Here is a 24,630-nt window from a genome sequence, read left to right as displayed (position 1 = left end):
CCGGAGGCTTCCCAGATTCTGCTCCCCATCATCCCGTCTGGGAGGATGGAGGAAGCTGGGAAGCATTTCTCAACTCAAAACCTCAGAATTTGGGCCCTGAAACTTTCACCCCCTGTTCCTGGATGGCTGTTGCGTGCAGCTGGAGCACAGAAAAGCGAACTGGCCTCGGTGGAGGCACCCGGTGACTCTGCAGGTGGCCCCAGGCTGCTGTGTGCTGCTCAGCATCGTTTTGGGGCGATTTACCACAGGATCGGAGCACTGAGGAGCTGCTGTTTGTATCTGGGTGGGCTCCCTTTCAGCATGAGGGGGCAATGCTGGAGGCCGGGCAGCGGCCCTGTCTGCCCAGCAGTGGAAAGGGAGGAGCTGGGCATTCACCTGGATGCCGTCCTGAGTTAGTGCAAAACAAGAGCCTCTCTGCAAAGCACCTAGAGCTGAACACACAGCGGCTCAATGACCAAAATGTTCCGTCTGAGAATTTCTGACCAGGTCTGGTGGTAAACAGGCTCAAACGACACACTGGAGATGATACAGGGCGAAAATTATTCGGGTCCCCGGTCTGCAGAGTGGGAGGATGAAGGAAGAGAACAGTAAATTGAAGGAGTTGAAACTGCTGATTGTCCAAGGCTGACTGAGCGGTGCTCAGCTGCGTGGAAAGACGTGCGGCACTTGTTTGTGTTACTTTTCTTCCTTTTTCCACAGAAAACAGCCAGGGCTGAGGGTCCCCGCGCTGAGGGGGCCCTGAGGGTCGCGCTGTGAGGTGGGAAGGCCGCGCCGCTCAGGGGACGCCTTTCCCGGCGCCGTAGCGGGGCTGAGAGCGGAGAGCCGAGAGCCGAGGGGCCCCAGCCCCGAGCGAGGAGGGGGGGAGCGGAGTTCCCGGCGGGCCGGCCGCCTCCCCGCCCTCCCCCGGCGGCGTGAGTGAGCGTGTTTGGGAGGGAAGGAGGGGGTGGAAGCCGGGCCGGGGCGGCCAGCAGGCAATTTGCATGAGAGACAGACTGGGAATGAGCTGGAGTGGGCGCCTCTCCTCGCACACAGAGCGGGGCAGGAGGGGGAGGAGGAGGGAGCTGCCGCCGCCGCCGCCGCCGGAGAGAGGCGGCGAACTCCGGGCAAAGTTTGGTGCCGCGGCCCCGAGGCGCTGAAGGCGGCGGAGCGGAGCGGAGCGGGGCCGGGCTTTGTGCTGCCCGCGGGGCCTGCGCGGCGCGGAGCGGAGCAGGGGGCGGCGGGGCGCTGCCGGCAGAGCCAGCATGTCCTCCATCCTGCCGTTCACCCCTCCCATCGTCAAACGGCTCCTGGGCTGGAAGAAAGGAGAGCAGAACGGGCAGGAGGAGAAATGGTGCGAGAAGGCGGTAAAGAGCCTGGTGAAGAAGCTGAAGAAGACGGGGCAGCTGGACGAGCTGGAGAAGGCGATCACCACGCAGAACATCAACACCAAGTGCATCACCATCCCCAGGTAGCGGCGGGGCCGACGGGCCTGGGCGCCCGCTGCGCCCATCCGAGAGAGTGCGGTTACACGGAGGAGAAAGTGGCGGCGGGTGGGAGCGCTGTGTAATAACGGGAGAGGGAGAAAGTGCGAGGGGATGAGGGCAGAAAATAGGGCTGAGATGAAGAGAAAAAGTTGTGGATAACAGCTCTGCGTGTTGTGGGTACTCGTGGTCAGAAGTTTCAGCGTGTTCTCCGGCGTTGTTAGGGGAAGATTTGTTTATTTTTGATAAACTATCAGCAAAATGGTTTGTTTGGGTCGCTTGCTTGTTTCCATGTTAGCTGGACAGACGAAGAGGTGATTGAGAGCCCTGCTGTGTGTGTGTTTTCCAATCGCTTTTTAGATTGGGAACACAAATGGCATTGCTGAAGGGGATTGTTCCAAAGGGTGAATGTAACCCATGTGCATACATACTAAATGTTGTGTTAACGTAGATTTTATTTTTAGCCTTCATTTTGAGCTCTTTGAGCCCATTGTAAATCATGAAGGACGTGTGTGTAAGTATCCCATCAAAGGAAAATCCTGCCCGTAACTTTCAGCTCTAGCTGGCCGCAGGCGGTGCTTTATTGCTGAGGGTTTGTTGATTTCAGTGTGCGGGGCCAGATGACTGCTGGGGCTGGTATTGGTCGTTGTTTGAGGGGCACTTTTTTGGTTGTTGTTTGAAACACGGGCCAAAGTTCATTCCAAATATTTGAATGCTGCATAATTGTGTGCTTCTGCGTGAGAAGATAGCTGTGTGTGTGTATTCATGCTCCTCTCTCGCGCAAACAAATGTATGCTTTCTTGGTTGTCAGAATGATTTAATATGCAGTAGCTAATACAAAGCAGCATCTGTTGCATGAAAAAGTGAAGCAAGTAGCTTAGAAATGTGGGCATTTAGAACTCTGAAATTTTTCTTCCAGCGACTGTAGGGCTTGGGTTGTTTGTTTTTTTTTTTTCCTGTTGTTCTGGCTTTTGTTTTTTTCAACAACAAAAAAGAATTCTCCTGATATTCTAGTGCTGAATGACCGTGGCTGAGATTTTACACTGATACAACCAGCCCCTCGCCTTTATTAGTTAGAGTTATTCAGGCTTCCTCTTCTAGCTGAAGAAGGGAGCTACGCGTGCAGAGCTGCCCCTGGTAACAAACGTAATATAACCTCTATTTTGAAATTCTTGGTAAGCAGTGTGGATCCCTCACAGATAGTGCCCTATCTAAACCACTTCCCTTAAATACCTCTTCGGAAGAAGAAAATGACTTGAGCAGCCCTGCTGATATGACTCTGGTACTGTGCCTCATTGCTGATGAACAGAGCATGAAGCCTGTGGATGATTCTTTTACTAGCAACAAGGTGTTGTAGCGCAAGGGACGGAGAGTTTGGTATTTTGTGATTCAAAGGAAGCAAAGAGATGGGTGCAATAGGATGCTTCAGTTGAGCAAAATAATTGTGAAGCTGTAAAATAAGTAACAATGCGAGCAGATGTCACAAGTCGTAAATATTATCACCTCCAGAGATGGTCCTGGAAGAGCCTGCTGTGCAGAAGCTAATGCTTCTCATAGACTGTGCTCAGCTATAAGAAATCCATGCAGGAATTATAACATTTCATACCCACTTGTAATGCAGAGTCTGGATCCTGTATGTCTTAAACCTCGCTGCTTGGGGAGTATCAGCATATTTTGACACCAGCTCCTTTGGTCTTAGTACTAGATTTTTAGTGTAACACTTCCTGTGTACATTTGGTATTGTTTAATACAGGCATTACAAAGGTGCAAGTGGTGGTTGTTAAGTTACTTTGTTCTGGGCCCTCAGCAGCAGCACAGTGAGGGGTTGATACTCAGGTATCGGAGAATGGGGGTGGTGGCAAAGCTGGAGCAGTGACTTTGGGCTGTGTCCTCTCCTCTGGGCTGTGCTGTTTGTCCTAACGTATCTACAAATCTGGTCACCCTGTCACTCCAAATTAGCATTTTCAGGACAATTCTAGTGTGGTTTCAGTATTTTCTTTTAAGTTAATGCTTCGTATCTTGTTTTACTAGTTAGGTAAATAAGTGTGTTGAAGGGAGGCGAAAGGGGAAAAAACATCATTAAGGATTAGATCATGGTGTGCATTGTCTGTAATGCATCAGTAGGCTGAATTACGGTGGAGCCATGCCAGCGATGACTCTGGCCCAGCAGGAGTAGGGTAAGTCCAAAATTAGCTATTGTATCCATGAGACACAGCAAGTTTCAGATGTGAAAGTGCTCAAGCTTTGCAGGAACATTGCTTGTGGGACTAAGGGCTGTGCAGCAGATGAGCTGACAGCTTCAGGTTCCTGTAGCGACAAGGTGAGGCTGAATGCACAATTTAAGAAAGAACAAGGAAAATGAATACACAAAATTTTGTTGTAGGACTGTGGAATTAGAAGGCCAAATTTGTTCCTGTTGTCACTTCTATGTGATGAATTAGTTCACAGATGGATTGGCAGACACACCTCCAACCCCAGGTTCCAGTTGGAAAGACAAGTGGCATACAGCAGAAGGCTGGAGAGACCCTCATGGTTCTTAGCAGAGCTGTTGGCAGGATTCTTTCCTTTTTGTTTTCTTTTCCTGCTGGAGCAGGAAACAATTTCCACCTGAAAGACCTCAGACCACCGGCTTGCTTCATGTTTCCAGTGCCTGGCAAAAGGGTTTGTTAGAGAGCTGTGTGCTGGAGCACTGCTGCTCTGCGGTCCATGCTGCTGCACATGGGAGCTGCCCGTAAACCTGTGTGTGCTGAGCTTTGGTGCTGGGAGCTGACCTAGTGAGGTGTAGCAAGCTATGTCTGCATGGCAGCGAGGTAACTCTTCATAGTACTGCATACAGTGATAAAATCACACATTGGTTGGACTATTAAAGTATATCCTTTGTAGTAGTTGCATTGATCTTGAAAGCCCAGCTCTTAGGATGGCCATTTTTACTGCTTTTTGGACAAGGCTGAGGATGGAGTTCTGTTAGTGCATACCCCATCACATCCAGGTGTTTGAGTTTATGGCCTCTCTGCTTTGCTCTGTGATCAAGCTTAGATCTATTCCAGCTGCTATCAGATGTTTTGAAGTTTTGATAGCTCTCTCTGCTTCTCAGACCAGATTGTGGTGAGCTGGGAATTTGCTGGCAGCAAACCTGACAGCTGGCATTACCTGCAGAACATGAATGCATCCCTGTGGACTTCGTGCCTGGGTGAAGAGCTGTGAGTTCGTGGTGCTATTTCTGACCTGAAGAGAGGCCATGCTGTGCTCTTGGCAAACCATGAGCGTTTTTCCATAGAAATAGTGCATTAGCCTGAACTGTGAGTGTTTAACAACCTGCAAACTGTGGAAGTCAGAAACATGTGGTGAGCAGTTACTAATTTCTGAGAGCTGTGTGTTATACGTAGTCTTGCATATGTGGCAGGAGGTAGCAGATGCTTTGTTTCAAGACCATTAGTGGTACTATACATTAGGACATAAGCTCATGACATTCTCTAATATATTTTTCATAGAGTTTTCTATTCAGCCTATCACTGTATTTATTTTTTGGTATCACCAGCGGTTTTATAGGAGCCAGCATTCCTGTACGTAAGGAATACCCTCTTTTAAGTGGTGTTTTTTTTAATTTAGAAAGCAGTTTTTGAAGAGAGGTGGGTGTTATTTCTTGTGGAACTCATCTGATAAGGATAGAACGTACCAAGTGAAATGGAAATATGGCACATTTGCTTTAAAAAAAAAAAAAAGGAAAGGAAAGCTGAACAGAGTGTTCCTTAAATGATCTGCATTTCAGTGGGGAAACCAGGAAGAATAACGAAGTGATTTTTAGGAAGATCTTCGGTGTGAACGTAATTGTGTTGAGTGCTGACTGTGCATTATTTATAAGGGTTGACCGTGATCTTAACACTGCCTTAATACCAAGAAAATAGGGAAACTGCAGATAGGGTAAGTGGCAGAGGCACTTTTCAGGGCTGTGAGCTCTGCTTTTCTTTTGAGGTTGGCATCTGTCAAGTTTCAGCACCAAGCAAAAGACCGGCCAGTGTTGTGTGTTTGTGCTCACATCTCTATTTTCTATGCCAAATTTTAGCTGTCTCATTTTCAGTATAGCCTGTCAGTGTACATGGGACATGTATACATAGCTTTACTATTGCACATACTGCTTTCAGGCTGGCTCCTGTCAAGGTGAGCTTGGCTTGCAGTGGCACGTTGGCTGCAGCTCAGTCCTGTGTGCATGCAGTCTAACTGCCTTGACATTTGCTGGCTCCCAGTTGCAGGTAATTTTACTGGCACACCACTCTGCTAACCTCTGTACTGAGCTGGCTTTATGGGCAGGTTGTTATGGCCCTGCCCTAACCTTTATGCTGTCACTGTCTCACTGCTGCCGTGTGAGTTCCTTTGGCTGTGGTGGTGGTAGCTGCAGGGTGGACGTGGCCTCCTGGTTTGTTTGTGGCTGGCTTTTGTGTTGTCAGTGTGACTTTGCAGATCAGGTATAAAGGTGAAAATACAACAAGTACATGGACTCAGCCTTCAGTCGAGTGTACTTTCTACCTGCAGTCACACTTACCCTTCAGTACCCTCCTCCTCCCTCACTCACCAAAGGCTCAGGGTGGTGCTGAAACTCCTCTTGACTTGGAAGACCACAGAGCAATGTTTGTGTAAGATACAGATGGGCCAGTGGGGAGAAAAAAAAGTGTCTCCTACCATTTGTTATATGTTCATCTCTGCCTTTTCTTCTTTTCCCTTTTTTCAGGGGACTGAAATATTTAAAGCAGCTTCTGGAAGGACTCATAAGATTCTCATTATTTTGTGTAGTAAGTGTTGAATCTTTGTGAAATAAAATGTTTAAGATGGTTGCTTAACTTTTATAGTGTTAGGAAAAGACCCTGAACATTGCAGTCATTTAAATATAATGAGAAATAAATGCAAAAAATTGATGAAATCAAGAAATGCACACTGTATGGGATTATCACATCAGGGATCCAATTAAAATGAGCTCTTCTAATAAATATTAGTTTAATAATATCAACTTGTGATCACTTTATTATTGCAGCAAAAATAAAATTAACAAGATTTAATGGACTGAGCAGCTATTAATTTTCACTCGTTAATTTATTAGGAGCTTCTAACACTGTTAGATGCACAATAATGCTATTATCCTGCATGAAGTGCTTTATGAAATAAATAGGGCCAAACGGTGCTTGAATTAAATTGAAATCAGATTTTATTCTCAAATTACCCGTTTCTGGTTTTTTTCCTATTATTATGATTATTTTTTCTAGCTTTCCTCTATGCAGTGCAATTAAATTTTCAGGGATGGGCTGCAGCACTCTCTTCCAGTAAGGCTTATGAACAGTACTAATTAACTTTTGTCCTTGCTTGCCTTGATGTGCTGTGCAAAAAGCTTTTTCCAGTCCAAAGCTGATTGTGCAGATTGGCAGCAGGGATGAGGGGAATAAGGACAGGGCAGAGGTTCTTGTTCAGACTCTCTCCTTCTAGTCGGCCAGCTCCACTGCACTTAGCAAATGTTTGTTAATTACGTTTTGCTACATGAGACTTGAGTCCAAAAACAAAGACAGGGAAGTTGTTAATAACTGGGCCCTTGTGCTTGTTGCTGAAGAGACAATAAGGTGCAGTTTATACTGATTTAAAGCCGCTCTGTAGCCTGACCCTCATTTTCTCCCCCATGTCCTTGCCATCCCTGTCAGAAGGTGGGACTGAAGCAAGCATGAGGTTGGGTTACTGCTGCTGCTGTGGCTCTGCAGGAGCAGAATGAGGAGCAGATCTCTCTCTTCCACTTTTAAAGGCCTGATGGTTCAGAAGCACGCATGAATGAACTGTTAGATATGATCATAGTAATAATAGTGATATAAAGAAGTAGCCCCTATTTTCAAAAGAGCTGAGCCAGGTACGAAATAACAATATCCTGTTTTGTAGAGAATTACAGAAGAGTTGTGTGAGCTGCAGAACAAAAAATCTTCACTGACAACTAAAATGTAGCATAAACATTAACTGTTGTAGCTGTGCTGGTGTGGGTTATCCAGATGTGCTCATTTAGAGGCAAGGTAGGTTGCAGTATCCTACATGATTGTGTGTAGTGTGGGTAGACTTCAGGTTATTCGGAATTTTTGAATTACAAGGAGAGAGGAAGAAATAACAAAACACATCTGTGAGCCTCATGAGGAGGCATATCTAATAATTAAGGTCCAGTAAAACTTCTGTAATCTAGGAGAAATGAATAGATGATCATGATAACTTGTATTTGTCCCTAGACGCACCTTTTCAGCCTGCTTACTGGGTCAGCACTGAGGTTATGACAGCAAACAAGTGGCACCTTTCAGGGAGTCGTGTGACCAGGCTCTGTGTGTGCCTGACCCTATGGCCAGGAGCATCTGCTTGGGGCATCCAAAGGAATGTGCTGTGTCAGCTTACAATGGTGAGCCTGCAAATCCTGGGGAGAAGGCTGCAGGGTACAAGGAAGGTCAGTCTGGCTGCCCAGAGCCCTCACTTCTTCCAAGCTTTGGGATTCTCAGGAAGGAGAGTCTTGGTTTCAGGGTATCAGGTAGACCATCCTTAGCTCACTGCATGATTCATTGTTATCTGATCTGGAAACTTAGTAAACTTTTGCTTACAGATTGTGTCATAGAAAAGGTTGAAGATTTTCTTAGGTTTGGTGATGTTTATGAACCATAACACAATCTCTTTAGAAAAGGAAGTCAGAACAGAAATTTCCTCCTTTGTGGTGAGGCTGCAACCAGCAGTGGAAGAATGGTGGATGCTGATACTGATGTTCTTTTCTGACGATAAAAGAGGAAAAACTTTGTCCTTCCTGTTCTAGTTTCTTTAATGGGAAAGGAGAAATTTGCCTGGTCTGATTTACTTCCCAGATGTAAAGCTGTTAACGTTTACAAAAACAATGGGCATCTACATGCATGCGAATGCATCTTTGTGTCTGTGTTGCCTTTGCAACTGCTTTTATTACTTTATCTACTTAGTGGTGAGAGAACACTTATGCCAGATTTTCCTTTCCCTTTATAACTGGTTGTTGTGTGGGGCGACAAAAGACCCAACTACAAGCACCTTTAATTTTATACACATTATACACAAAAACACCAAATACATCGGGTTTTGTTTTCATAGAGATACAAAGTCTGTGGTTTCTACACATGTGGAATTGTACAGGATTGTCCTTTTCTTACTATTTGTCGAACAAATTGCCGTACCCCTTGAGTCAGATGCATAGCCAATCTGTAGCACATGTGTAAAGGTATCTGAACAACTATGCTGGTGTTTACAAAGCACTCTGTGTATAAAAGCGGTGCTGACAAGCAGCTGGAGCCTGAGTCTTTTCCCACTCTATTTGCATTTGTGTAATTATGTGGATTTCAGTAAATTTGCTTGATTTACATGCACGTGAAAGGAGAGTCAGGCCAGCAGAAGAAAGCAGCGGACTGAAAATGAAGGATAGAGGTGTTCGTAGGCTGAGTATTGTAAGATTTTCCCCTTACATTCATGGCTCTTGAAGCCACTGTGTGTTCTCCGCTGGGTTGGGTGCCTGCCTGGTCCCGAGGGCACCCTGTGTGGCGCAGTGTGTTATGGTTGCTCAAAGCTGGTGTGTTTCAGCCCTGGGCTGGAGATCCATCAGGAAGGATTTAGCTGGAAGTTTGGTAAAAATGGAACTTCTCTGCAGAGCGTTTCATTTTGAAGGAGTTCTTGCTCATGTTTCAGTGACGATTTTCCACTGGGCAATATTGTGTCTTGGCAGAGAGCCTCCATTTTGTGGCTGAGATGGCCCTGGATGAGAGTTGGTGTTGGCACTGCCTCCTGAATAAAGAAGGATTTGGCTGTGCTCACCGTGCTTTGTCTTTTTGTTTTATTGTGGTTTTTTTTTCTGGCCGTTTTTCTGTTTTCAGCCAGCTCACATACTGATGGTGAAGCCATTGCAGTGTGCTTCTCCTGCAGCACCCTCACACCTCCCCTGCTACAAGCCTTGCATACAGTGGAAAAAGAATAGGAGTTTCCTTGTGCATGGCCTAGATAAAGCCCAACCACAATTCCAGGCCTTGAGCTTCGAGGAGCACAAGGTCTGCTGATAACATCTGTCCTTTCTCTCTTTCCCCATGGCCGGCTTGTTGGAAGGAAGGCCTGGGATCACTGTTGCTGTTGACCTGGAACCTGAATGCAAGGCTCTGCTCTTGGGAGCCCGGATTGATTGCATTGTGAGTTTCACAGGCTTGACACACTGAAATGCTCGTAGTTTAGCTAATGTTCCTCCATGCCTCCTTCTTGGGCCTGAATTTAACTAATTTGTTGACCGTAAGCTTAAAGAAGTTGGGTCTATCTTCATGCTTGCTTTTTTTTGCCTGTTTAAGTGCTGTTTTCTTTTCAGAATTGCATTGCATTGTTGTTTTTTTTCCCTTTTCCAGTGCCCAGCACAGTCTTAGCAGAGATGAGTTAGAGCAATGGGAAGTGGAAATAAGCTCGTTTGAAACTACTGCATTAGAGGCAAGCTTTACAAAATAGCTGAATGTAAATTAAAAAGAAGTCAATAATCACTGCTCATCAAAGCCAGCGTTACTCCATGACTGATGTCTTTTGCCAGTAGAAGTCTGCTGGCAGTCTGTAGGCTGTTGGAAGCGCTGCTCTGAATTAGATCCCGTAAATAACTTGTGTGTAGGTAGGCAGCTGATCCCATTTTCCCAAGTCTCGTGTTGTTTGTTTGGTAGAACACAAGGCTGAAAGTTCACTTTCAGGGCTGCAGTTGCATCTTTGTTTTTTTTTTTCCAGTTGTAACTGAGTTAAGACAGGTTTTCTGTTGTGAATTACTGCCTAATGAGCGTACGCTGTGGTTAGGGAAGACTGAAAACATCACATTTTGTTCCACACCGCTGTGTACCATTAAGCAAAATACTTAACCTACTTGTACTTCACTCTTCCCTACCTAGAAAATACAGCACTTGCCTCACAAAGATGTCAGAGAATGTAATAACAGTTGTGAAAAACTCTCAGCGTTTTGAGAGGTAGGCAGGGTTGCAAAACTCTGTACCTTGCTACTTTAAAAGGCTTTCTCTTGCTGCTCAGCATCTCTTTCCACACTAAGAAAGCAGTTCCAGTTTTTTTTGGAAGCTTTCTTTGAAAATATGTAGGTGCTACGTCAGTGGGGATACTAGGATTCCGTAGATGTTTAGTGGTCGGCTTTTAGTGGCTTTGCATAATATTTATCTGTTCATCACTGTGCCGTACCTCCTGGGCACATGGAATATTTTGACTGGTTGATGCACATCATACCACAGTGGTCTGCTTCTGAGCTTAGGCTGAAAGTGTTAGCACGAGTCCAGGGGAAACACTATACACGCAGCCTCATGTTTTCATTTAAGAAATATTATATAACCATATGTGAGCATAACGCCATCCAAACACAGAATGCTAAATGAAAGAAATGTGTTCGTGCAGTGATGGTGCTGTTGTTGGTAGAGCTTTAAAGCCACGACTCACAGCAACACGTGTTGGAAAAAGGGATCGCTTGTGTACCTATAACTGTGCTCTTTCACTGAGCAGTTTGGCAGCTGCTGAGTGCCGGGCAATTGTGGGCACCTATTTGCTTTAAAACTCCTTTGCATCTGAAGACTTCTGGTGAGTTGTTCTGAAAGAGATGACTGAAAGCTAATAGCTGGCCATCTGGCTGGAAACAACATTATTAATTAAGCTTTCTCTTTTTTCTTTTAAATCATTTACACGTTTGAAATAAATGCTCTTTTCAAGGGTATTGAAGCAAGTTGGATTTGAATTCTTGCTGTGGGAAGCAGTGTGTTTAATGCCTCCCTTCACTAAAGTTAAGAATCAAGAAGTAATGCTCGAGATAATGGTTATTTAGATTTCTGAAGAGCAAAACAACCTCCAGATTAGTCCTTATGTGTTTTAAACAGCTACTTTATGTGAAAGGCAACCATCAAGCTCAAAAACTATCAACAGCTCCCATTTAAAGATTAAAAAAATCTTTTCTATTTATCAAGCCTTTCTAACCACCTTTTCCATCATGGTCTTTTCACAGCCTGTTGAAGGGCTCGTGCTTGCTGGAGGGTGTTAGTGACCTCTGTTGTATTACTTGGGCCTCAGAATCCTTTGCAGTGGGAAGATTTCAGTTCCCTTTTGCAGGCTGGGATAATGAGGGCCCGAGGACTGGGCTGACTTGCACTAAGGTGCGTGGGGGCAGAGGCAAAGCAACAGGTTGGGTGCAAACTGCAGCTCTCCTTACACAAGGTTGAAGTGATGTTAATTTTGAGAGAACATCTCCCCATGTTGTGGATGGAAACAGGAATAGTTTAAAAGCTGTTCTTCCTGAGTAGTGCTAATAAATCGTAACGCAGTCATGATGTAGCATTCCGAATTATATTCTTCAAGCAGCATTGCGTACGTGTGACTATGCTGTAAAATATTGCTATACCAGACACAAATGAACACATACAAGCGAGTGTAGGCCATGGAAATTATGGCTTGAAATTGGGTTTTGTAAGTCACTGCTTTGCATGCCAGGCTCCACTGGTTTGAAAGCCCTGTTGAGGTAGCTGCTTCTAAACAGGAATAAAAATAGACATTTGAGTGCTCTGATCTTAGAAGAAAAAAAAAATACAGGCATTTATTGGATCATGATTGGCTGATGACTTTGAAGCTGGAGACAGTTTTATGTTACAGAGCTTCTCACTCTGCTTATTCTCTCAGTTCCCGTTCTTTCCCCCTCTCCTTTTTTTTTTTCCCCCCTTCTTTTTTTCCTCTTTTCTTGCTTTCTATTTTTAGGATGGCATTTCAGAGTTCCTGCCGTACTGGCAGGCCAGCTATTCCGGAAGAAAAAGAAAGAAGAAAGGTGGGAGGTAGAGCTAATAACTGTTATTAATTCGGTTCTTGAGTGTTAATGTTCAGAGTTGGTATGTTTCCAGTTTATCTGATAGGGGATGAAAGATCTGCTTGTGCTCAGAGCCATTGATTTACGTGCATCCTGATAGTCTTCGTGCACTTCAGCAGAAGAGAGGGAAAGCAGGAGGTTTAGGACTGCAGGGAGGCTGATGGAAGTTTTAGAACAATTCTTTGTGTCCAGGTAGAAAGTGGTGTTTAGTCAACCTTTGAGTGAAGGAAGAAAGAAAGAAAACATTGGGACCAAATTAAAAGACATATATATTAATACGCTGTTAACGTCTGAACAAAAACTGAGTAACCCTTGCTTGCTGTATACACATGTGCTTTTGTAAATGAAATTGTGGGATAATGCTTTTGCAGCCAGCTGCAATGCTTCACAGAGATTGGAGTGTAAGAGCAGGGAGAGGGAATTCTGTGCGGATGGAGTAGGGAATGCTCACGGGTGCAGAATTCCTCTGACCTTTCTGGTTTGGGGCCTGTGATGCTGTGTGGCCCTGCTAAAGCTGTTGCATGATTTATTAATGGACTCTGCTAATGTATGCCTTTGTGATCTGTGCCTTTGTGCCTTGCGTTTTCCTGGGGGTTTGCCTTGCTTTACTTTGTTTAGGGGTTGTGGTATGTTTTAGGCTGAACACTATTTTTCTTCCTGTGCTTTGCCTCAGAATCTTTAAGCACAGGGAAGGGTGGCTGCTTGGAGGGGACAGGGAAGAACAGGAGTGTTCTGTGCTTGTGAGAGCAAGAGGTGTTGCTTAATGTGACAAAGCCTAAGACAGGCCAGGAATGGTTTTGTGGTGTGAGCAGGATTTGATGTTTGTTGTGAGCTCAGTAAGTCGTGTTTTCCTCTCTGTGATTTCTGGGCCATCACTTCTGCACGTGCAGAGCAGCTCTGAGTTTCCATCATTATGAGAATAGTTGGGGAAGAGTTGCATCTTAATTTTACACGTCATGTTGTATTTCATCCTTAACTGTGGTTTACATCACTGTGCTGACTGCAGCTATGAAGAATATTTTTCTAGGTTCATTTGGGGGTGGTTTGTTGTCAAAAACTGTCTGAAGGCTGCTGCACTGTAAGTGCACATGCAATGTATTGCTACAACCTCAATCACTGAAGAATTATTTTTAGATGACCAGGATTATTTCAAAACATAGGCCATACCATTTCTAACAGTGGTTTGGTAACTAATTTCGGTCAGTTATAGATTGCACCTCATGTTGACTTGAATCTAGCACTAACTTGTAGGGTTTCATTTCTTTTAATGCAAGTGAAGCTGTTGCTCAAAAGTATTTCTTAGGATAGTTGGTAAGAATTGATAGATGTAGTTTGCTTTACTGTCACAGGGACTGAGTTTCATTTTCTGAGGTTTTCTCCTGGCACAGTAGGATGAAGTGGGGGAAGCAAGAGAAGGCTTTACAGCCTGCATACGTTTGTACCCACTGCAGTAGTTCCTGGGGACTGAGGAAGAGGTGACCAGCGACACTGTATGTATTGTACAACCCATCTGCAGGGATGAAAATGCTCATGGAATCTTTTCTTTGGGGAAATTTTAGAAGAGTTTTCTGCAGGCTGAAGAAAGTCACAGGGAATGCAAAGAAAGTCACAGGGAATGCATGTTGCTGGCAGGCACATCCAGGCCAGCTGGTCAGAGCAAGCTGCATTATGTTGGCGAAAGCTGTGATAGCAGTAATCCCCCACACTTAGACAATATATTTTTATCTTACACTTTAACCCTAAATATTTTGTTACTGTGCCAGTATGTGGCAGAGCAGATTTGGACAGAAGAGACATCTTGGGCTTTGTTTCTGTGTCTCATTAGCACAGTTTGCTAAGCCAAGTTCATTTCAACAAACACAACAATCCCAAGTTCTCTTGTTTCCACATGCTTTTTTTGCTGTTGTATCTCTACCTATAATGACAACAGTGACGTAATTTTGCTTATAATTTCCACTTCTCCAAGCACAGTTCCTGTTAGCTATGAACCGCTGGAGGAATATTACTTACTGAGGGAACTATTTGACTTTGAACAATGTGACTGCAAAGAAGGGTTTTATTTTCTCAGCATCCTCTGCCAGTGACTGGTAGTTTCTTGTCTCTTTCAATACCAGGGACTATTCAGTACAGGTTTGTGGCTTTGCCAGCAAATAGGTGATTCCCTGATGACTAGCCATCTCATCCCATGCAAAGCCTTTCCAGTTGGCCATTTGCTTACTGTCCTTGCAAGGTACTTCTGAAGTGAAAAGCACTGGAGATTCAGACTCCCCTGCTCCTTTAGATGCCCCCTTCGGAGATAACAACCAGCGATTCCTCACTGTGCAAGGTAAGCAACCTGTTAGAGGTCATGTCCCTTAATGAAGAACACGTGCCATCCTTAGCCTAGCACTTTTCATGAGAATTGCAAGTGTTTGTGTGCTGGAACAAGGTGTTCCTGCAGGGAGAAGTGTGGGTAGAGCTGGCTGGGTGTTGCCAGACTGCAGGGGTTTGGTGCTCTCCGTGCGGAACGTGAGCAGCCGTCTGTCTGACCCTTGTGCAACTTGTACATGAGCAGCACTTGCAATATTCCTCCATTCCTCAACCAAGTCTGGCTCCCTGCAATTTGAGCGTTTGTTAGCACACAGATAAGTTAATTATACAAAAGGTAACATTACCTTGTAATTGCCTCATCTTTCCGTGTGCAATAATTGGCCTCTGGGTATGTCGGATAATGCAGATGTGAAGCATTACAACTTCATGGGAGTTTTCTTACTGAAGCTGAGCTAGATCTCCACTGTGCGTTTTGTCAGAGGTGAACATACTCCAGAATATGGGTATGTCACTGTCAGAAATAGAGTCGGAGTGCACTGAATGGAAATACATCTTATGATACTTTCTTCTTTAACTTAAAAAGAATCTCTTGTAATTTTAATCTATTTCTTAGCCTCAGTTGATGGTGTTCAAACGCATCTCTAATGTACTTCCCTTGTTTGCCTTTTTGAAGCCCTTCATGAGATTATTCCAGCTAAACCCTCGCTTTCTCTGGCATTTGGTCTCATCCTGCATTGCACTGGCAGTGCTTAAAGCAATAGATCAGCACCTAATAAAAGCAGGATTATCACTAAGCTGGAAGTAAGGAGAAGGAGACTACTGTGGAAGTTAGCAGGTTTGCTTGTTGTTACCAGTTTGTTTCATACTGCTTGCAGAAACTTCCAATGCACTAATGAGGAAGGTGAGGGGTCTTCAGAGGACTTTCTCACTGTATTTTATAACTTGCAATCTATGTAGACTTTGTCTGCTCAGACAGTTCAGATGATCTCTCCCCATCATGTAAATATCACAAGCTGTTCTACTTGTTCATTTATTCTGCTGGAAAGGCAGAAGGGGAAAACAGCCTCGACTGGCTTGCAACCCAAAGGGATGCTATGCAAACCCACTCTAAGGTTTCTGTGATGGGAGCTGCGCAGTTTTATGTCCTTTTGTCTATTATCCTTCTCTCTTAGTCATCTCTTAGTGAATAATGAGTAACAGTATGCTGTGAGACACGAAATCTGGAAGTCTTTATTACAGTGTGTGTGAACCATAGCCGTCACCAGAGCTGACTTTCTCACGGGCTGGCCCAGTGACTGCCAGGGGGGAGAGCCTTGTAGCTCTCTCTGCTTTGGGCACTTTGGTATTGTGGCTTCCCTGTGCACAGCAATTACCGTCCATTTTGCAATCAACACCTGTCTCTAATTTCTGCTCCCAGCAATGGACACCGCCTGCTGTATAAAACCCTTTGCTGTTTGTGTATAGAATGCTCTGCTTTTTACAGTTGAGGCTAGGAAACACCGCAAAGGCAGATGAAAGTTAAGTAAAGCAGTTGTTGCAATAGGCCTAAAACAAACATCAAATTTGGTGAGGTTTTTCCTTCCTTCCCTTCGTGGTTTATTTTTTTGTCTTTATTTTTAATATGGGGGAAGGGAGGGAAGGGGAAAACTTCTCTTGAAACCCAGAATTGTCTTGGGGCCGGTGCACGCTGTTGTTGTTGCTTGCTTGTTTTCTTTTCCCACCATCCCCTCCTTTAGGAATTTCTTTCTTCAAATCCAGCTTTCCGTGATCTCAGGCCTCCAGTGAGCATCCTGCAGGCAGCCCTGTGTGTGTGTGGAGCAGCAGGAAGCCCTTCTGCCCTGTGAGCACTGGGAAGAATAGCAGCAGACCCACCAAATCCACATGTGCTCAAGGCAGACGTGTTCCGAGGAGTCTTGCTTGGCTGAGCCTCATAAAGGCAGTGGAACAGTTCACAGTTCCCTTCCTAAACTCTGCAGCTGCACATGGCAGTGGTATTGCTTGAGGTGTTGTCAGATGTGTGTGTTTCTAAGGGAGCTGCTTTGCCTGCAGTAATATTTCTTTAATTTGACTTTTGACCTTTCATAGCAGATCTGCTTAACAGCCAGGTTGCTGCTGCTTAAAAATTAAAACGTTTTGGCGAGGATTGCCTGTGAAATGATTTTTAGCTTGCAGTGGCTGCAGCAGTCTGCTTCCTAAATATGTGTTCAATGTTATTCTTTGAGTTTTCAAAGAAAAAAAGGTGCTTCACATACTTAGTTTAGGTACTTGTTTCTAGAAACGTGACTGGCAAGTAAGTATGAAATGAAAGAGAGCATTTAGGGACCGAGTAAGCATGCAGCTCCGTGTCCTCTGATTGAGAGGACTTCATCTTATTTCTGGCCATCTCTGCCCAAGGCTGCTGCTTGCTTGTGTGGGGCTCTGTGCTGCTCAGGGCTGCGCTGTGTCTTCACAGCAACAAGATCACACTCTGTGATATCCTGGAAGTCGTGCGCTTTTCAGTTGCATTTGTGGGCGGAGAGGTGACCTCTGCATTGAAATTGGTAACTTGTGTGCCTGCATCTTCTAGAAAGGCATCCTGTCTTCATTTAAAGAGATTCCACTGTTTATTTTCTTACCTGTTCTATTGATTTTCCTTATGAAGTGAGACTATGAGCTGTTGAAAAAAGATCTTGTGTGTTCTTTTCAATTTGTAATAGTTTTCAATTAGGATGCCAGTACACTTTTACAGTTTCAGGAGGGCTCTAGGAAAGGCAGATATGATGCTTCAAGTATTTCTTTTATGGGTAAGCCCAGGGCAAAACAGTATCTTGTTGTTTCAATGCTTAGCTTTTCTGCCCTGAGGGGAAAAATATGATTACGCAGCATATAAGGCTTGCCTGGACAAGTTGTAATGGATGTTGAATAACTGTTTGGTAGCAGTTCGCGTGCTTTTAACGTAATAAATATACATTGTGGTAGTGTTACAGAAGACCTCGAGATTATAATTATTTGAATTATGCTTTACAGGTGCTTAGCAAAGCAAACTAGTTTGAAGGCTCAGCCAGGAGCATGCGCTCAGAGGAGATGCAAGGCATTTTCCTTCACCCCGTGTGATTGAAGACATCTGCCTCTCATCTAGCACTTGACTGCTCTGCAGGGGCTGTGCAGTGCCTCTGTAGGGCTCTTTGCAATAGGACTGAAAGATGTTTAAATACTTGCCTGGGCTGGGGCTGTCGTGGCAGATGTTTCAGGTAACTCAGGGATCCCAAAGCTGCTGGAGGCCAATGGAGCATCGAGTTGCCAGAGAAATATTGCACTGGGAATGGTGTTCCCTGCACCTGGAACACTGAAATTCCAGGTAACAGTCAGAAAGATGCACGTGGCTGATGGCATGATGTTCTTGCAACGCTGGGAGACCTGCTGAGGCAGCAGGGCTGTTCAGCTATGGGCAAAAGGAAGAGTAACTCAGCACCACTTGGAGCTGTTTTGAGGTCCAGAAGAAACCTGCTGTGCCCATTACTTCTTTACCTTCCATAAACCTTGAGTGTTCCTTTCCAGTGGCATCCGGTTGGTAACAGGAAAAGGGCTTTTACTGTTAGAAGTGCAGGAAGAAAGATGCTTTTTCATTTTGTGGAGTTTTTTCTTTGCACCGGTCTTGGTTTTAACCCAGTTCAGAGTGAACTTTGACACTCTGGGGGAATTAAAGTAGATAGGACTATTAGGAATTGCAATGGGAGTTGTCAGAAGGTGATTAATACTAGAAGCTTGTACTTTTTATTGTGTGGGCAGTCTCCAAAGCAGAGCTGCATTTTTAATTGTTGTGATGCAAGCTCTTCAGGGAAAGCTTAAAGCTGTCATATTCCTGTTTGCATGTGTCTCTGCCTAAGAAATCCCACATCTGGAGCTCTGCACACGCTCAGCAAGTTTGCAGTGTCGGCAGGGTGGTAGACCTGTTAGATGTGGGCTGCCCAGATGTTCTTAACTGCGTGTGAATGGGCTCTGCAGAGAGGTGGGGACTGAGATTCTTCCTGAAGATGTGAGGGTTGCTGCGTGCATGTTTGCAGTTGTTTTTGTGCATGTGCCATGGATGCATATGGGCTTCTGGGGCCTTCTGTAGCTTTGACCAGGCTTCAGCAGGTCTGGAAAGCATGAAGAAATAAGAAAGTCTTCAAGCTCTGCCTCAGCTCTTTTTTTTTTCACATGGAAAAGAGATGCCTGGGGAAACCTGGAAAGCTGTAAGAAAGCTGCTTAAAATGGCAACGTGATTAATTTTCACTTCATTTCTTCAGCTGGAGTCAATACTTGGATAAGAGTTTCAGCCTGGGAACCAAACATTCAAATGCAGGCGAGAAGAAAGGGGATTGCTTGCATGCCTTTTGTTTCTGCTCAACACAGCACATACAAATGGACATTGGTGCCCAGCTTCTGCTGACTGAGCCCTGTGCTGTCTCTTGATGGTGGAAGGACTGCAGAGGCTGTTCCTAGGCAAACTTGTAGCCTGATGTTTTCTGGGGAAATCATAGGGTCATTTTATCCTTGTTCAGGGTCCCTCAGCCCGAGGTAAGAGCTCACCCAGGGTGTAACACAGCACGATGAGGATGAGCTCAGGCATTTTCTGGAGCTCGGGGTTTCCTGGTTGTACACATGCAGTAGCTTGTGGTAGCTCCAGTGCTTTGTGGGAGTGCACTGCTTGCTATTAATGCTCTGTACAGCACATGAGCCCGCTTCCTGCCAGCAGCTTGCTCCCCACAGGGAAGAGCTGTGGTTTCAAAGCAGCCTGCCATTGCATTCCAGGGCAGCATTCAGCCAGCTCCCAGCTGCCCTCTTTCCCAGCCACTCTTCAGATCTAAGCAGGGGATGAGATGCAAACTGGATGCATTTGTAGTAGGAACAGGCCATTTCCAGCCACCGTCTTGGTCACCCTTGGAGAAATTTGCTAGCGTGAAAGAAAAGGAGAGTGCTGGAGATCCAGTTTGCCCAGCTTCTTAGGTGGGCAGTACCAGGCATGCTGCCTTCCTCAAGTGATTCTCCAAGCTCATCATGTTCTGTAGCAAAATTTATGGGCTACTCTGATGTTCAGGTCCTTTTGGTTTTTGAAAGCAAGATGATCAGCTTGCAAAATATTAGATGTTGATGCCAGATGTATTTGGATGTGGTTTGCTTTGTTCTTGAACAATAGACAGTTTGAAAGAAGGAAGAGTATTGCTTTTGCCCATATGTCCCATTGTTTCCATCCTGGGTATGATCCTGGCCACAGAGTTCAGCATTATCATCCTGATTGTGTTTGCAGTGACTCAGAGCCGAACATTTGTCATGTGTTTCATTCCATCTTTGATCACTGCTTTTCTGATCAAATGTGGAATTTTCATCCAGTGCTGTAGGAACTGTGTGGTTTGTGGAGCAGTTCCCAGAGAGCAAATTCTGTCCTTGCACATCTCTTGGGTGCTGGACTGCTGGGTGTGAGTGTTGCTTTAGTTGGATGTGTTTCTGTCTGAGTTGTTCATGGCCCTGTACTTAACCTGCAGCAACTCTAAAGGGAAATAATAAGTATCTTTTTTCCTTTGATAGAGACTAGACAGAATGGTAGTTTGAGGAGCAGGAAGCACGCAGATGAGAATCATTTCACTTTTTCTATTTGGCAGTCTCGTGTTTTCATTAATTTACCTAAGATCTCAATGAGTGTCTTTCATTTCTCTCTGAAATCCAGGACCGATGGCTGAATTTAAATAAACAGATACTGTAACACAATTTCCTGGCTGTGTAATGAAACTTGAAAAACTAAGAGTGATGAAACCATAATTGGATTAAATGTATTGCTTTACCCGTCGGGAATACGGGTAAAATTCCTGTCTCTCAATAGTTTTGTTTTGCCATGTTAGTTTAGGATCCTAAGCTCATGGCTTGTGTTACAATGGGTTGAATGGCAGATGGCAACTATGGAAGTGTAAATTAGCTAGCAGCTGACATTACTTGGGGAGCTATTGATTGTGTTGATACCATTATATGGGGATAAATGCTAGTTACTCAGTCAATAAGGATGGAATAGAATGTACTTGGAATCATTTCATTAAATTAACCCATCAAGAGTTCTTCTTTCCAATTACACTACTGTAGTATTTTGGTGTGGGTTCTTTTTTGTTAGTTTTGGTTTGTTTATTTTCCCAAAATAACTTACTTCAATGCCTGGAATCTGATTCTTCATAGGTAGAAATTCAGAGGCTTTAGAGGAGCAAAGTTATGATGTTTTTTGTTTTGTTTTAATATCTTTCCACTATTTCCTGGACTATTCCCATTCAGCACACAGAGGTGAGGAGAGGAAGGAGGGTGAGTGGAAGAGCCCAGGGGAATCTTTGTATCTCTCAGTGATTCCTTGCTGCCTTGGGAGCAGTGGTGACAGATTTTGAAGAGGAACATCCAGCACCCCTGGGCAGCGCAGTGCTAAATGTGATGCAGGGTTTGTCAGAGGAGCAGCTGCTTGGGTACCTGCCTTGGATCAGAGCTGGTGCGTGGTGTCTCATAGGAGGCCCTCCCATAAAGATCTTTGCAAAGCCCTTAGCAAAGGGAAGCAAATTCTCTGTGCCTTGATACAGCACTCAGCATGAGATGATTGACTTACTCAGCGATTCCAATTTTAAGTCTGTTTTTCGTGTTTGATTTGTTAGCATTTTTTGCATCCAAGACCTAGAAAAATCTGATCCAGGTAAGGCATAACATGAAGGCAGTGAGTGAAGCAGCAAACCCAGAGCTCTGGACACTTTCCCTAGCCTAGTAAATAAATAGGCATGCAGCTTGTGGTGTAACAGTGTTTGGATGATGATGCTTTACTGCATGACTCTCCCCTAGCATGGAAATGTTACATTAACACTGGTCAAAAGGAAAATAAGGGATTTAAGTTCAACAGAGCTTCCTTCAAAGCCAGCTGCTGTAGGATCAGAGGCCAACCTGGGAATTAGTTGGGTGGTGCAGAACTTCTCTGACAGATCAGTAAGGAAGTACTTTTAAATATAAGTAATTTGTATGTTGTTGAGAATTTATTTGTGGCCTGATATCTTGGTTTGGAAATATTTTTGTCCTGGGGAGGGGAGCTTTGCTTTCACCATCCCAAATTGCTTTTGCAGCTGCTGGAGGCTGCAAGACTTCCATGCTGTGCAGCCAGAGATGCTGCTCCTTTCTCAGGATCCCTCTCCACTTTTAGCCCTGAGCAGCTGCCCACGTTCCCTGGGACTGCATATATCCAGCAGTGCAGGGAGGCCTCAGCAAGGCAGTGAGAAGTGGGATCTGCAGAGTGAGGTAGCTCCAGAGGTCTCGTCCTGAGCCTGGTGTGGTGTGTTGGCCTTAATTCTGGCTTGGTGTGTTGGCCTTCCTTCTAGCTGGGGGTGAAGCCAGCCTGCCTTGGGCTTGCAGTGCCTTGTAATCAATCCCTTTTTGCTGCTGAGTGATGGAGAGAGTTATGAAGAGTCCTTTCCCTGCTTGGCCAAATTGGTTGCACATCTGGCTTTCATACCCGAGTCAGAGGGATGAGTGTAGGTGGCTGTCACCCAGAGCTGCACCTTGGAGCTCTCACTGTCAGTGATGCTGAGACAGCTCAGCTGAGGGACTTGCTCATTTATACTTTTTTTCTCTTTTTAATTCAGTTTTCTGGATTTAAGTAAAAACAGAAGAGACAGTACCAGGAGCATCTCGGTTTGGAGCAGCACTTAGCAAGGAGTTTTGCTGAAAACAGAAGGTGATCCCAGTGTTGTCACTCCAGCAGTGAGTGAACACCAGGGGAAGGGCTCAGAGGAGCAGGAGGAAAGCAGCACGGGCTCAAAGAGCCTCCTGTTATTCAGCGCTCAGGAATGCAGAGGCATGCTCCAGCCGGGGTGTGGGCGGCTGTTTGGTTTGTGGTTCTTGCTGGGGGGTGGGTGATTTTTAAGAGCACTTGCTGAATTCGCATTGGGTTGAATAATGACTACTTTATATACAAATGATAAATGTTAGTCAGAACGGAGCAAAGATGTTTCTTGTGCTGGTCGTGGATTTGGCATATCAAAGAAGGCAGAGGTGGGGGAAAAAAAGAAAAGTAAACCCAGGGTGTCACTGCTTCAGAACCTGCAAAATTAGAGTTGCATTTATGTTATGTGACATCTTTAAGCCTTTGGCTCCCTCAACTTAATGCCAGATAGCTAAATGGGAAGAATTTATTGCAACTGGCATATCTTTTAGAAGCCTGTCATCACAGAAAAACTGTCAGCAAACTGCCCTTGCTGGCTTGTTTCTGTTCAGTGCCTTTTTTACAGCGCTGCAGCATTAGATGAGTCATTTCTACTTTTCCTATGGCAATGCTGCAGCCAAACCTATGTGATTTTAGCTGGGTTTATGTGATTGCTGGGGCTTGTTCTTGTTTTATTCTAGAATCAAAGATTCTGGTAAACTAGATTCCTAAAGTTGCGTTGCTGGATTTATACCCAAGTACCTTTGGCCAAGGAACCCTTATTTATCTTTGACCTCCTTCAGTGCTGTTGCCTCTCTTGTAGTCACACTTTGCTGACAATCTTTACAGGTTGTTTTAGTGCAGAGTGAGGATCGGACTAGATGTAAAAGAACATGTGAGAGCTAGTTTGTTTTTCCAACATTTTATTGTCCTATTGATCATTTGCAATTATTGTTTATTTGAAGAAGCAAAGCTCAGAGCTCAGCATCTGGCTGGGGTTTAATCTCAGTGCAGGGCCTCACTGGTGCTTCCTGGGGGTTGACCTTGGGGATCCCTATTTCCATCCCTCCCTTCTGGCTCTGCTCACAGCCAGGGGCACAGGTGAGCCAGCTGAGTTACCTGCCTCAACTTGGTGTCACAGCCCCAAAGTGACAGCAGGCAGCAGATGCTGGGATGTGGACTCCAAGGGCCCTTGCCTTTAGGGAAAAACGGGTTCAAAACAAACTGTGTTATTGTAGCAGCTCCCAGAAGGCTACGAAGTGGTTTAGGTTGGTACAGATTATGTTGATGTAAAGCAGAATATTACAAATCTTTGGTATTCTGGTTTGTCTCTGCTCTGCTGCTGGGCTGACACCGAGACTTATGCAAAGCTTCTATCAAGTAATGTGAAGAAGAGGATTTGAAATTGCTGTGCATCCAGCACTAGGCCTTGGACCTAGAAGGATCGATTGCAGTCACTTGATGAAGCTGAGCATCGGTTTCTTGCTCTGCCAACCTGCACAGCCCTTCCAGGGAAGGTGAAGGGCAGAAATGCTGCTTTGAGTGGGGGAAGTGGGATTCCTCCTGCTGCCTTTGCTGCTGCAACTGAAGGCGAGGTTTTAATTAATCGGGTTGGGGAATCCACAAGTATTTCCGTGCTTTCTGACAGATTAAAAGGGGGCTGCGTATCACTTCTAACGTCAATAATGTTAATCATACAAAGCCACAAAAAGGAAATTAAACTTTAAAAGCCATGTTAAAATAACACTAAAGATTTGACTGTAGCCCACAGAGGCAAAGAAGTTCAAAGGGAAGACTGAACTTCAGCTGACCCTGCTGTGCCTAGGAATTGCAACACAGTTTCTGTGTAATATTATCCATTTTTTTTTAGGGAGCCTTTTAAGGGCAGGAAGGAGGTCAGTGGCACCCTATTGAAACTTCAAGATGTTCTCTGTACAGTTTGTAGGACATGAAAAAGAAAGGATTTAAAGTTGCAACCCAATACATCCAAGCTATCGAATGTGGATTTATGATATTTATCAGAAAAGAAGAAATCTCTTTAAACATACCAGTGTTTTGCTTTGCTGATTTTCCCCCCAGAGATGGTATATGAGCAGAATGTCTTTCCCTTGGGGTTAGTATCTCTTCCTCTCAACTTTCGGCCTTTTAACTTGTAAATCATTTCACTTGATATCTGCTTCTTATTAACAAATATTAACTTCTCTGCTGGTAGCTAACTGTGTATCTCCCTCACTCTTTCTTTTTTCTCTTGTTCTGCTTCTGAAATCTTGGCTTTTGTGTGGGGGGCACTTCTAATTGCTTCTTGCTCACTGGGA

General features: G+C 44.7%; 1 protein-coding gene across 4 annotated transcripts in view; it reads left to right on the top strand.

Moving 5' to 3' along the window:
• The first annotated feature begins 916 nt into the window (after window positions 1-916).
• Window positions 917-24,630, top strand: part of SMAD3 (SMAD family member 3) — a 61,167-nt gene continuing 37,453 nt past the window's right edge. For 2 of the 4 annotated variants that reach the window (XM_015873309.3, XM_085515208.1), the window contains exon 1: window positions 917-1,447. In XM_015873309.3, the coding sequence (XP_015728795.1) occupies window positions 1,242-1,447 (206 nt within the window). In that variant the 5' untranslated portion in view covers window positions 917-1,241. Of the gene's footprint in view, window positions 1,448-6,186; window positions 6,248-12,192; window positions 14,660-24,630 lie in introns of those variants that run through there. The other 2 variants (XM_085515206.1, XM_085515207.1) reach the window with 2 other exon arrangements.

Source organism: Coturnix japonica, chromosome 14 (genome assembly GCF_054131305.1).
Source record: "Coturnix japonica strain WE chromosome 14, WE-NBRP24, whole genome shotgun sequence".
Classification (NCBI taxonomy): Eukaryota; Metazoa; Chordata; class Aves; order Galliformes; family Phasianidae; genus Coturnix; species Coturnix japonica.
Note: the sequence above shows the minus strand (reverse complement) of the source record. Positions and strands in the feature narration are given on the sequence as shown.